The sequence below is a fragment of the Panthera uncia genome, chromosome X (genome assembly GCF_023721935.1).
Source record: "Panthera uncia isolate 11264 chromosome X, Puncia_PCG_1.0, whole genome shotgun sequence".
NCBI lineage: Eukaryota > Metazoa > Chordata > Mammalia > Carnivora > Felidae > Panthera > Panthera uncia.
In genome coordinates this window covers 77,969,191-77,981,886 of record NC_064817.1, presented here as the reverse complement: position 1 = coordinate 77,981,886, position 12,696 = coordinate 77,969,191, and the positions used below count along the sequence as shown (strand labels likewise).

Genomic DNA, 12,696 nt, shown 5'->3' with positions numbered 1-12,696 from the left:
ACAGAGGGTTGCTGGAGGGGTTGTGCGGGGGGGATTGGCTAAATGGGAAAGGGAGGGGCTTAAGGAATCTACTCCTGAAATCATTGTGGCACCATGTGCTAACTAACTTGGATATAAATTTAAAAAAACAAATAAATTATAGAAAGAAAAATTCAAAATTAAAAAATCTATAAAAAATTTTTAATTAAAAAAAGGAAGAAATCCTGCCATTTAGGACAACATGGATAAACCTGAAGGAAATTATGCTAGGTGAAATAAGCTAAACACAGAAGGACAAATATTACATGGTACCACTTATGTGGTGAATCTAAAATAATCAAACTTGGGACACCTGGGTGGCTCAGTTGGTTGAGCATCCAACTTCGGATCAGGTCATGATCTCTCTGCTGCCAGTGTGGAGCCCGCTTCAGATGCTCGGTTTCCCTTTCTCTCTCTGCACCTCCCCAACTTGTGCTCACTCTCTCTCAAAAATAAACATATACGTAAATAAACAAACAAACATATTCCTAGAAATTGAGAGCAGAATGGTGGTTGCCAGGTGCTGGGGAGACAAGGACATACAAAGTCATTTTTCAAAAGCACAAATGATAAAGGAAAAAAATTCATAAATTAAAAGTTCAACAAAATTAAAAACTTTTGTCCTTCAAAAGATAGCAACAATGAAAAGACAACCCACAGAGTAGAAAACTTTTATAAATCATTTCTCTGATAAGTAATTTAGAATATAGAAATGATTCTCAATGAGTCGATAACAATAAAACAAATACATTAAAAATAAACTAATTTAGGGGCTCCTGGGTGGCTCAGTTGGTTAAGCGTCCGACTTCAGCTCAGGTCACGATCTCGCGGTCCATGAGTTAGAGCCCCGCGTCGGGCTCTGGGCTGATGGCTCAGAGCCTGGAGACTGCTTCCGATTCTGTGTCTCCCTCTCTCTCTGCCCCTCCCCCGTTCATGCTCTGTCTCTCTCTGTCTCAAAAATAAATAAACGTTAAAAAAAAAATTAAAAAAAAATAAACTAATTTATTTTTTATTTTTCTAAATGTTATCTTTGAGAGAGAGAGACAGAGCACAAGTGGGGGAGGGGCAGAGAAAGAGGGAAACCCAGAATCTGAAGCACGCTCCAGGCTCTGAGCTGTCAGCACAGTGCCCTATGCAGGGCTCGAACCCACAGACCGGGAAATCATGACCTAAGCTGAAGTCACACGTTTAACCGACTGAGCCACCCAGGCGCCCCCAGAATAAACTAATTTAAAGTAAAAGTAAACCAAAAAATGGTCTGACTCTTTATTTTGGCTTAGGTCACGATCTCATGGTTCTTGAGTTCGAGCCCTGCATCTTGCTCTCTGCTGTCAGCACAGATCCCGCTGCACATCATCTGTCCCCCTCTCTCTCTGCCCTTCCCTTGCTCATTCTTTCTCTCAAAATAAATAAACTTTAAAAAATGGGCAAAAGGTCTGAACAGACCTTTTTCCAAAGAAAATATATAATGGGCAATGGGCAATAAGCACATAAAAAGATGCTGAACATAAACAGCTATCAGGGAAATAAAAACTGAAACCACAATACGGTACTGTATCACACCCTCTAGGATGGCTAGAATAAAAAAAAGAATAACAAGTCTTGGGGAAGATATGGGGAAAACAGAACCCTCACACACTGTTGGTACAAATGCAAAATGGTACAGCTACTTTCAAAAACAGTCTGGAAGTTCCTCCAATAATTAAATATGGATTATACCATATAATCCAGCATTCCCACCTCTAAGTATATCCCCAAGAGAAATGAAAACATGTTCACACAAAACCTTGTATACAAATCCTTATAGAAACATCATTCACAATAGCTAAAAAGTGGAAATAACACAAAAGTCCATCAACTAATGGATAAGCAAAATGAAATATATCTGCCCCAAAAATATATTATCTGGCAATAAAAACAAATGAAATACTGATACATGCTATGCCATAGATAAACCTTGAAAACATTATGCTAAGTAAAAGAAACCAGTCACAAAATAACATATATTTTATGAGTTTATTTTTATGAAATTCCAAAATAAGTGAATCTACATAGATATAAAAATAGATTAGTATTTGCCTAGGATGGGGGCAGGAAATGGGGAGACAGAAGTGACAGCTAAGGGGTGTAGATTTTCTTTCCAGGATAATAAAAATATTATAAAATATATTGTCATGAAGGCAAAGCTCTGTGAATAGTCTAAAAGCCATTGAACTATATACTTTAAATGTGTGGATTATACTGTATTTGAATTATATCTTAATAAAGCTGTTTTAAAAAGACTAATTTTTTTAAAGTGCCCTATCTTTTAGAGGTATATAATGAAGTATTTACAGCAAAATTGTATAACATTTGGTATTTGCTTCAAAGTAACTGGGTGGGGTGAGAGGGTTAAAACCGGTTGGGAGTAGAGACTGAACTGGGTGATGGGTATGTGGGGATTTATTTTACTATTCTCTCTACTTGTGTATGTTTGAAATTTACAACATGAAAAAAGTTTTGTAAAAAAAAGTAACAAAGACCTAATGCTATGGTAAGGAATGCCAAAATCTATGGAAAGGTAAGCCAGTATCTAGAACGTGAGAAGCCAGATGGGTAAACCTCATTCTCAAAGTCGCTCTTGGCTTTTCTTCCACAGCTTCCAAGGGCAAAGGTAACTAAAGTCAAAGCACAGGTTCTGCCAAAGTGGGAACTCTTATAACCCAACCCCCAATTTAAACTAGAGACTCAAAAGGCTATACCTTCAAGGTAAGAGTTCATCAGAAATAAATTCGCCTTCTCAAAGGCTGGTCTATCCACCTATGATCAAGGGAACCTTAGGCATAGTACTTGTATTAGGGTAGTCCCAGACAAAGAGCACTCCTAGGTATCTATGGAAGTAAATGAAAGTTCTCTCTGCAGGAAGATATCACTCTAATCTGATTCCTTCTACAGATAATATTCCAGGTATCCAGCACATGGCCAAAGATAACCAGACACACAAAGAAATTAAGCAATATGAGGAAGAAGCAGCAGAAAAAGGAGGCAAGCAGTACACACAAACACTTCTGATACTGGAATTATCAGATTATAAAACAATGTTTACTAAGTTAAAGAAAGGCAACACTGGATGGTTAAAACAAGAAGCAATAAAAATGGCTACCTAAAGACAAAGAAGAGAGAAGAAGAAGGAGACAAGGATGGAAGAGACATTTCTACAGTTTAGATTTGGAACTAGGTAAATGTTTTACATATTTTATGTTAAAAGTAACCTCTAAAGCATGAAAAGAAACTGAAACAAATATACCTAAATGTATATAAAATACAGTACATGCTCTGTACAGTATTAGTAGGATTTAGTCCAGAAGCAAAAAGAACTAAAATTATTTCAAATTTCATCCAGTAGTCTCATTGTTAATAGTAATATAAATACTATGAATTTGAAACAAGTTTATATATATATATATATATATACAAATCAGACAAATTATTATGAAGATGAGAAAGAAAGAACGAATATCAGAAAATCACTAAACTATACACCTCTGAAATCCCTCTATGTACTTAAAAATATAATTTTAATGCAAATACCGAAATCATTCAATACGTTTCTGAAGGCCTACAAACTAATTTTTTCACCATCTGGTCCTTGACTACACTTCAAAACCTCATATCCTATAATGCTACAGTCTAAACTAGTGGTTCTCAACCCTGGTTGTATATCACAACAATTATATTAAAAAAGCAGATTCTGGATGTCACCATATTGTTATTAGATCAGAATCTCAGGGTGGGAGCATCAAGGATGTATACTTTAGAAAAGCACCCTGGGTACTTCTCAGTTAAGGGAGAATCCCTGCTCAAGCCCTACAATTCTACGTAAGTTCCCCAAACGTGGTAAGCTCTAAATAGGGGTCAGCAAACCACGGCCCAGGTCTCACATCCAACCCAATGCCTGTTTCTGTAAATAAACTTTCATTAGAACACAACTCAACCCATTTGTTTACCCACTGTCTATTGCTACTTTCATGCTACAATGACAAGGCTGAGTAGTCTTGATGGAGACAACATGGCCTGCAAAGCCTAAAATATTTACAATCTGGCCCTCTAATGGAAAAAGTCTACTGACCCCTTATCTATCTTTGCATTTTTCTTCAAATACTTCTCCATCTTGGCAAGATCATGCTCATCACTCAAAGCTCTGACTGGCACCACTTCTGTAAAGCCTGAACTGGGTTAGTACCCCTGTATATTTTTTTCAATGTCCTCTGTACTTTCCCTATATTACTCATCATTCTTTATTCTAAGATGTCTATTTAATGACCACCACCCTAACTAGACTGCAAACACCAAGGACAACACCCAGATGTGTCTTGTTTACCACACTGTCTGATTCATTACATGCATATATTAAGCATTTATTCAATAAATATCTCCCCCCTCCTGTACATTTCTTTTCCATCTTGTTAGATTTCTCAGTGTTCCAATCTGTTAAGGGAATTCTGAATCTAGATTCTATCAGTGTATCTGTAATCCCATCATATTGTGTCATTTACACATTTGATATGCACACCATTTGAATTCCTCAAGTCACTGATAGTGGTGAAAATGACAAGGCTGGTAAAATCCTAAGGAGACTGGAACCCCTCCCTGCCAGCAAAGTGACAGCCATCAAATCAGCAGTCTTTGGTGTAGCCTACATTTTCCATTTGTCTAGAAGGATTTTATGAGAGTTTCCACTTCTTCACAGCCATTTCTTACCTGGTACCATCTCTACCCAAGTAGAACTGAACTAACAATCACTCCCCCATCTTTCTCACAACGGTACATTTTTCTCATTTCACCTCACTATACTGTAATAATATTTACAAGTCTGTCTTTGCCACAAGCCCAAGCCTGGAGGATAATCCTCCTTGGGAGGATAGAAACTTACTTAAATTAACTTTGAACCTCCAGAACCTAGAACAATGTCCAAAAATCTAGCTGACACTAAAAAAGGAATGAATGAACACGTCTTACAATTCAGACACAATTTATTGCATTTCCTATTTCTGCCATTATAGCACTCCTACATAAAATCTAAAAATCCTTTAAACGTCCTTACCTGGAGCAGAAAGGAAACTGTATAACTCAATAGAGCTGGGTGATGAACTAAATTTAAACTGCTTTTATAATCTGCTACTCCAGCTTTTTCTATGACTTCATGGTCAATGTACAATCCTTTCTGGAAAGGTTTGGATGTCCACAGGCAACCAACCATCACTGTCAAATAGTGATTAAATTCTTTATAGGTCTTGGTGCTGAAATTGAACTCTGATTTTGTCTGTTGGGAAAGAAAAGAAATATTCTCATTATAATCTTTTCTTCCTTTCCTTCTTATTCCCAATAGATCATATATATCCAAACTCAATTTTTCAACAATGGTGATTTAATACAGAGCTTTGTCATCCATACCTTTTGTACCAACTCATTTTTCTTTGCAGCAGTCAAATTTTTACGATACCTAAAATGGAGAACAGAATGAAATTTTGAACATTGAATGCTTTTGAAATGTGTAAACATGAAAGTGTACATTAAAATTTTTTTAATGTTTATTTATTTTTGAGAGAGAGACAGAGCGTGAATGGGGAAGGAGCAGAGAGAGAGGGAGACACAGAATCCAAAGCAGACCCCAGGCTCCGAGCTGTCAGCATGGAGCCTGACATGGGGCTCAAACCCATGAACCATGAGGTCATGACCTGAGCCGAAGTCAGCTGCTTAACCAACTGATCCACCCAGGCACCCCAAAAGTGTCCATTTTAAATGTAAATATATGCAGATGTGACATACACAAATACCCAGCTGTCTAGTTAAGGTTTTTATTCTTCTGTGCTACACTGCTCTTAAAGATAAAAGTTAATAGATGCTCAAATACTGAGTTGTACATTTAAGATATGCACTTAACTATATGTAAATTTTAGCTGCCTGAATAAAAAAGAAAAACCAATGAAGGAAATGCTTTTAATGTTTCACTATAAAAAATTAATAGAGGCTCAAGAGCAGTCACTGATATAAAACATGTTCTCTTAATGTAGAAAAAAGGTACAGTGGAAAGGATAAACGGGAAACTTATAAATTTATTTTTTTCTTGCCTGGGAACAAGACAATTTATTAATTAGTTTATAAACATTCTAACCTTGGTATAATCCTTAAGTTATGCCAAAGGGGTCTACGACAATTGTGGACTAAAAGAGTAATTTCAGGGGCACCTGGGTGGCTCAGTTGGTTAAGCGTCCGACTATTGATTTCAGCTCAGGTCATGACCTCACAGTTCGTGGGATCAAGCCCCACATCAGGCTCTGCACTGAAGGGCCAGAGCCTGCTTGGGATTCTCTCCCTCTCTCTCCACCCCTCCCTTGCTCACATGCGTGCTCTCTCTCTCAAAATAAATAAATAAACATTTAAAAAATAAAAAGAGTAATTTAAGTCTATAAGTGAAAGAATTAGAGGGGATCAGAAACTCCTCTTACAGTTTCATATAATTGGCAATAGCTCCCCTCATCTACCAGAAAATGTTCACTTTTTTTAAAGTTTATTTATTTATTTTGAGAGAGATAGAAAGCGGGGTAGGGGCAGAGAGAGAGGGGAGAGAGAGAATCCCAAGCAGGCTCCACACTGTCAGCACAGAGCCTGATGCGGGGCTTCAACTCACAAACAGTGAGATCATGACCTTAGCCAAAATCAAGAGCTGGACGCTTAACCAACTGAGCCACCCAAGTGCCCTAAAAATGTTCTTTTTACCAGAGATACTACATAGAACTAAACTAGTTGCCAGCAACTAACTAATTTTTCTTTAGGACACAGCAATGAGAATGGACAATGCTGAGGGCACCAGTACCACTGCACAAAAGATTTGTTAACTAAGAATTTTTTTTTTAACTTTTTAAAATTTGAGTGTGGCTGACACACAATGTTAGTTTCAAATGTACCACACAGTGATTTGACAAGTATATGCATTATACTATGTCTACCACTGTAGCTGTCACCATACAATGCTATTACAATATCACTGACTATATTATTCATGCTGTGCCTTTTATTACCATTAACTATGAATTTTTTAAAATCATATCCCCCATGGTGACATTTCAAAAACACAGTTAAAATAGTCCCATATTAGAAGGTCATTACCAAAAGAAAGACATGTTTCCTATTTCAATAGGTTCTGGCAGGAAATAAAAATAGTTTTATTGTCTTTAATATTTTATTGTATACAATATATTACAGGGTATAAATTATAATTTATTGTATAGTTGAAAAACAAAGATAGAAGTATGATGTGTTAATTTATATAAAACAGTAAAAATGTTTTGTACCTGTCCATGATATAACACAGCTGGTTCAGGATACTGGAATCTAGGCTGAGGAGAGCAGGATAGAAGATCCCCGGAGGAAACAATACCACTAGTGGAAGGTTATAATTTATATATATGTCACATACCTTTTGGGAAGAATGATAACATCAGTATACATATTATTTCCCAGAACCCCTCAACCAAGTTCACCCAAAGATTTATCAATAGAGAATAAGCAATAATAGAACATCACATTTGAGTCTGCCTGATTCATAAATTGAATAGGTAATCACAGCCTGCTTAAAAATGTACCTCACTAAACATCAAACTTGCCATAAAGGATTATTTCTACAATGTCATTACTAAAATATTCCATTTTTTTCTGGGGAGAGCGCTTTAAGTTGGGAAGAGAGGAGAAGGGAGTCCTTAAGGGAGTATTAAGTCCCATTAATAGTGATTTATCATATTAGTTAGCTATCAACATGGAAAATGAGCATGCTTCTAAAATATACAGCACAAGACAATTAGTGCAGGGAGGAAGCCAAGAAAACAGATTAGTAGCTACTTCTGACAATAGTTTTGTCCACATCAAATACTATAAAATATAAGAAGACCATAATCATAGAATGTCTATTAAAGCAGTACCTGAACTTTTCACAAAAACCATTTGTTTCTCCATTTTATGTAAATCAGTTATTTAGGTGAGAATCTAATCATGAACTTCAAAATAAGAAGCTTATTTTAACTGTGTTAAACATAGTCACAATCCAACTTAATAGTTGTACATAAAATTTAAATAGACCAGTAAAGCGGACAGCCAACACAAAAATCAAAATAGGCAATATGGGATGTGTACTACCTTCTCATAGAAATCCAAAATAAAGTGCAGTAAGAAAGTATTGTTGCTTTCCAAGCGCATTGCAGTAGTGGACAGCCACCCTATGTAGTCAATCAGTTCAGACACAGTGTTCACGGATCCACCTAAAGTGGTATCCCTGCAATAAGAAACCATGACACTCAGACCCACATTAGCAAAAGTCTTCACAATTTCCAAGCTAAAGTTAAATAATATATAGCAAAAAGTTTTTTAAGGATTCCAGAAAATGATCAGTGCTACAATGTATAATTGAGGTTTTTTTTTAAACCACAGTGATTAACCATAAAACTACACAGTGCTCCAGGGAACCATTAAGATAAATTCACAGAACATGCCCAGCAACTACTCTACTAGTAAACATCAGAGAAAAAAGATTAAGCTCCAGACAGACTTTAGATGTCCAGGAACCACAGAATTCAGCAAATTAGTTTCTAAGTATACAAACCAAGACTCAGTTTTACCTGAATTCCTGAGTTGAAATGCTATTAAAACTAATTTCACTTTAACTGGAATTCAATTCAATCCTAAAACTGAATTAGTATAATTTTTGGCATCTTTCTTCCAGTAATAACCAAATGTGGTTATATTATATCCTTCCCAAATCAATAAACTGTGTCTCTTTATTTTTTTTAAGATTTTATTTTTAAGTAATCTCTACACTGAACATGGGGCTTGAACTCACAACTCCGAGACCAAGAGTTGCATGCTCTACTGACTTAGCCAGCCAGGTGCCCCAAACTGTGTCTCTTTAAATCACACTTAAACACTGACTCCTGATTTCACTTCTCTCTCTCTCTCTCTCTCTCCCTCCCTCCCTCCCTCCCCCCCCCACCTCCGCTACCTCTCTCTCTCACACTTTTTTTTTTTAAATATTAACTTAAATTTTTTTAATGTTTGTTTAGTTTTGAGAGAGAGAGAGAGATAAAGACACAGCCTGAGCAGGGAGGGGCAGAGAGAGAGGGAGACACAGAATCCAAAGCAGGCTCCAGGCTCTAAGCCATCAACACAGAGCCCAATGTGGGGCTCGAACCCAAGAACAATGACATCATGACCTGAGCTGAAGGCAAAAGCTTAACCGACTGTGGCACCCCCTCCCCCGGACCTTGTGCATGCATTTGCTCTCTCTCTTCAAAAAAAAAAAATCACAAAAAAAAATCTCAAGAAAAAAGGGAATAACAAGTTCAATTCATCTATCCACTCACCCTGTTCTTCAATCCACTGTTGAGTGGACTAGGAAAAGACTTACAAATGTGATTTCATACCTTTACCCTCTGATCTAGGTGGCCAACAATGGTTATGCACAAGAAATAAAGAAAGGCAGATAGTCTTAGAGCCTGAGAAATGATAATGACTCTACCACCACCCACTGATGGATCAGTGTCAGAGTGAACAGGGAAAAGATTAGGAGACCAGTCACAAAGGTGGGCATCCATATTGTCAACTGGCTATTTGCAAACTATATTTTAAGTATGATTTTTGGCAGCACCTGGCAAATGTTTCTGAAATAATTTGAGCAATGATGATTGCTCACAACAGAATACTTTGAAGTGCTTCTCCACAGGACACAGAGGCACTTTAGATGAAACAATATTCTGTTCAGGACTGCCTCCTACTCCCCACACAAAGCAACATGTTTACCATCCTTGGCTCCCACTCACTAAATAATGGTAGCACCCTCTTCTCATTCACAGTGCCAACCAAAAATGCCCAATGGAGAACCACTGCTGAGAACAGCTTCCTATCCTTCCCTCCTTATGATCTACAACTACAATTTACTCCCTCTTTGACAGTCATGTGGCATATCCTTCCCTCCTTATGATCTACAACTACAATTTACTCCCTCTTTGACAGTCATGTGGCATATGGTCATATGAGAGGGACATGGTATAATATCCATATTGCCAAATAGAAGGAGTTACTGAGAGCATAAGAGCTATATTATACAATGCCAAGTGGTATTATGACACTTAAGTTATCTACACTTATGTCCATTTGTTTAAGACTTTTAGAAAACTCCTTTTTAACTGCCCTGCCGAAATTTATGACACTAGTTTAAAAAGGATCCTAGGGGCCCACGGAAGAGGGTACGAAGGGCAGAGAGGCAGTGCACGCTACACGGACTGCAGGAGGGAGCCAGGGTGGTGGAGGGGCAGCCCGCCCGGCAAGGTGGAATCCCCGAGTCTTGCTTGCAAAAGCGGAGGGGCCAGACTGTGTGAGTTCCGACACCAGCGGGACTTAACATCTGTAACTTATAAGTCAACAGCTCTGCTCTCAGAGAGCTGGGAGGGTGAGAGGACGCCAGGAGGGAGAGGTGTTGAGCCCTGAAAGACAGACCTCAGCTCGGTGGGGAACAAAGGCGCTGGACAGCGCCATCTCCCTCTCCCATCCCCCAGCCGAAATCCCAAAGGGAACCAGTTCACGGCACCAAACTTGCTTGCACCATGCAAACACCCAACGCTGTGCTCCTCTGGATCCATCTCTCCAACGGGTCTGCCTGCCTCCCTCGGGTGCTGCAGGGCACCTCCTGCAGGGGACCACCAGCGGCAAAACAAGCTAAGCCTGCCCCTCCCACCCCTGTGCACCCTGCGGATCCACCACAGCTAATACGCCAGATCCCATCAAAACAACTCCACAAGCCTGGCAGTGTGCAAGTAGCCCAGACAGGGGCCACACCATTCCACAGTGAGTCCTGCCCCTGGGAGAGGGGAAGATAAGGTACATACAAGTCTGACTGTGGCCCCATTGGTGGGTGGGGACAGACATCGGGTCTGACTGCAGCCCCCCCCACCAACACAAGTTACTCCAAATAGCACAAGGGAAGTGCCCTGCAGTTCCGTGCCACCCCAAGGACTATCCAAAATGATGAAACGGAAGAATTCGCCTCAAAACAAACTCTAGGAAGTAGCGACAGCTAATGAATTGATCAAAAACAATTTAAGCAATACAATGCAACAAGAATTTAGAATAATAGTCATAAAATTAATCACTGGGCTTGAAAAAAGTAAAGAGGACAGCAGAGAATCTATTGCTACAGAGATCAAGGGACTAAGAAATAGGCATGAGGAACTAAAAAATGTTATAAATGAGGTGCAAAATAAAATGGAGGTGACCACACTTGGATTGAAGAGGCAGAGGAGAGAATAGGTGAATTAGAAGATAAAATTATGGACAAAGAGGAAGCTGAGAAAAAGAGAGATAAAAAAATCCAGAGTATGAGGAGAGAATTAGAGAACTAAGTGATGCAATCAAACAGAACAATATCCGTATCAAAGGAATTCCAGAAGAGGAAGAGATAGAGAAAGGGGCTGAAGGTGTACTTGAACAAATCATAGCTGAGAACTTCCCTGATCTGGGGAAGGAAAAAGGCATTGAAATCCAAGAGGAAACGAGAACTCCCTTCAGACGTAACTTGAATAGATCTTCTACACCACATATCATAGTGAAACTGGCAAAATACAACGATGAAAATTCTGAAAACATGATCTAACATATAAAGGGAGACCGATAAGACTAGTGATGGATCTACCTACTGAAACTTGGCAGGACAGAAAGGAATGACAGGAAATCTTGAATGTGATGAACAGAAAAAATATGCAGCTGAGAATCCTTTATTCAACAAGTCTGTCATTTAGAATAGAAGGAGAGATAAAGGTCTTCCCAAACAAACAAAAACTGAAGGAATTCATCACCACTAAACCAGCCCTACAAGAGATCCTAAGGGGGATCCTGTGAGACAAAGTACCAGAAACATCACTACAAGCATGAAACCTACAGACATCACAATGACTCTAAACCCATATCTTTCTGTAATAACACTGAATGTAAATGGGCTAAATGCTCCAACCAAAAGACGTGGGGTATCAGAATGGATAAAAAAAACAAGGCCCATCTATTTGCTATCTGCAAGAGACTCATTTTAGACCTAGGACACCTTCAGATTGAAAGTGAGGGGATGGAGAACTATCTATCATGCTACTGGAAGTCAAAAGAAAGCTGGAGTAGCCATACTTGTATCAGACAAACTAGACTTTAAATTAAAGGCTGTAACAAGAGATGAAAAAGGGCATTATATAATAATTGCAGGGTCTATCCATCAGGAAGAGCTAACAATTATAAATGTCTATGTGCCAAATACGGGAGCCCCCAAATATATAAAACAATTACTCACAAACATAAGCAACCTTATTGATAAGAATGTGGTAAATTGCAGGGGACTTTAATACTCCACTTACAACAATGGATAGATCATCTAGACACAAGATCAATAAAGAAACAACAGCCCTAAATGATACATTGGATCAGATGGACTTGACAGATATATTTAGAACTCTGCATCCCAAAGCAACAGAATATACTTTCTTCTCGAGTGCACATGGAACATTCTCCAAGATAGATCACATACTGGGTCACAAAACAGCCCTTCATAAGTATACAAGAATTGAGATCATACCATGCATACCTTCAGACCACAATGCCATGAAGCTTGAA

General features: G+C 38.5%; 1 protein-coding gene across 4 annotated transcripts in view; it reads right to left on the bottom strand.

The window, feature by feature from the left end:
• CENPI (centromere protein I) overlaps positions 1-12,696 on the bottom strand; it is an 80,256-nt gene that overhangs the window by 12,909 nt on the left and 54,651 nt on the right. For 2 of the 4 annotated variants that reach the window (XM_049644056.1, XM_049644055.1), the window contains 4 exons: positions 8,191-8,326; positions 7,353-7,477; positions 5,452-5,500; positions 5,102-5,320 (listed from right to left, as the gene is read on the bottom strand). In XM_049644056.1, the coding sequence (XP_049500013.1) occupies positions 5,102-5,320; positions 5,452-5,500; positions 7,353-7,477; positions 8,191-8,326 (529 nt within the window). Of the gene's footprint in view, positions 1-5,101; positions 5,321-5,451; positions 5,501-7,349; positions 7,478-8,190; positions 8,327-12,696 lie in introns of those variants that run through there. The other 2 variants (XM_049644058.1, XM_049644059.1) reach the window with 2 other exon arrangements.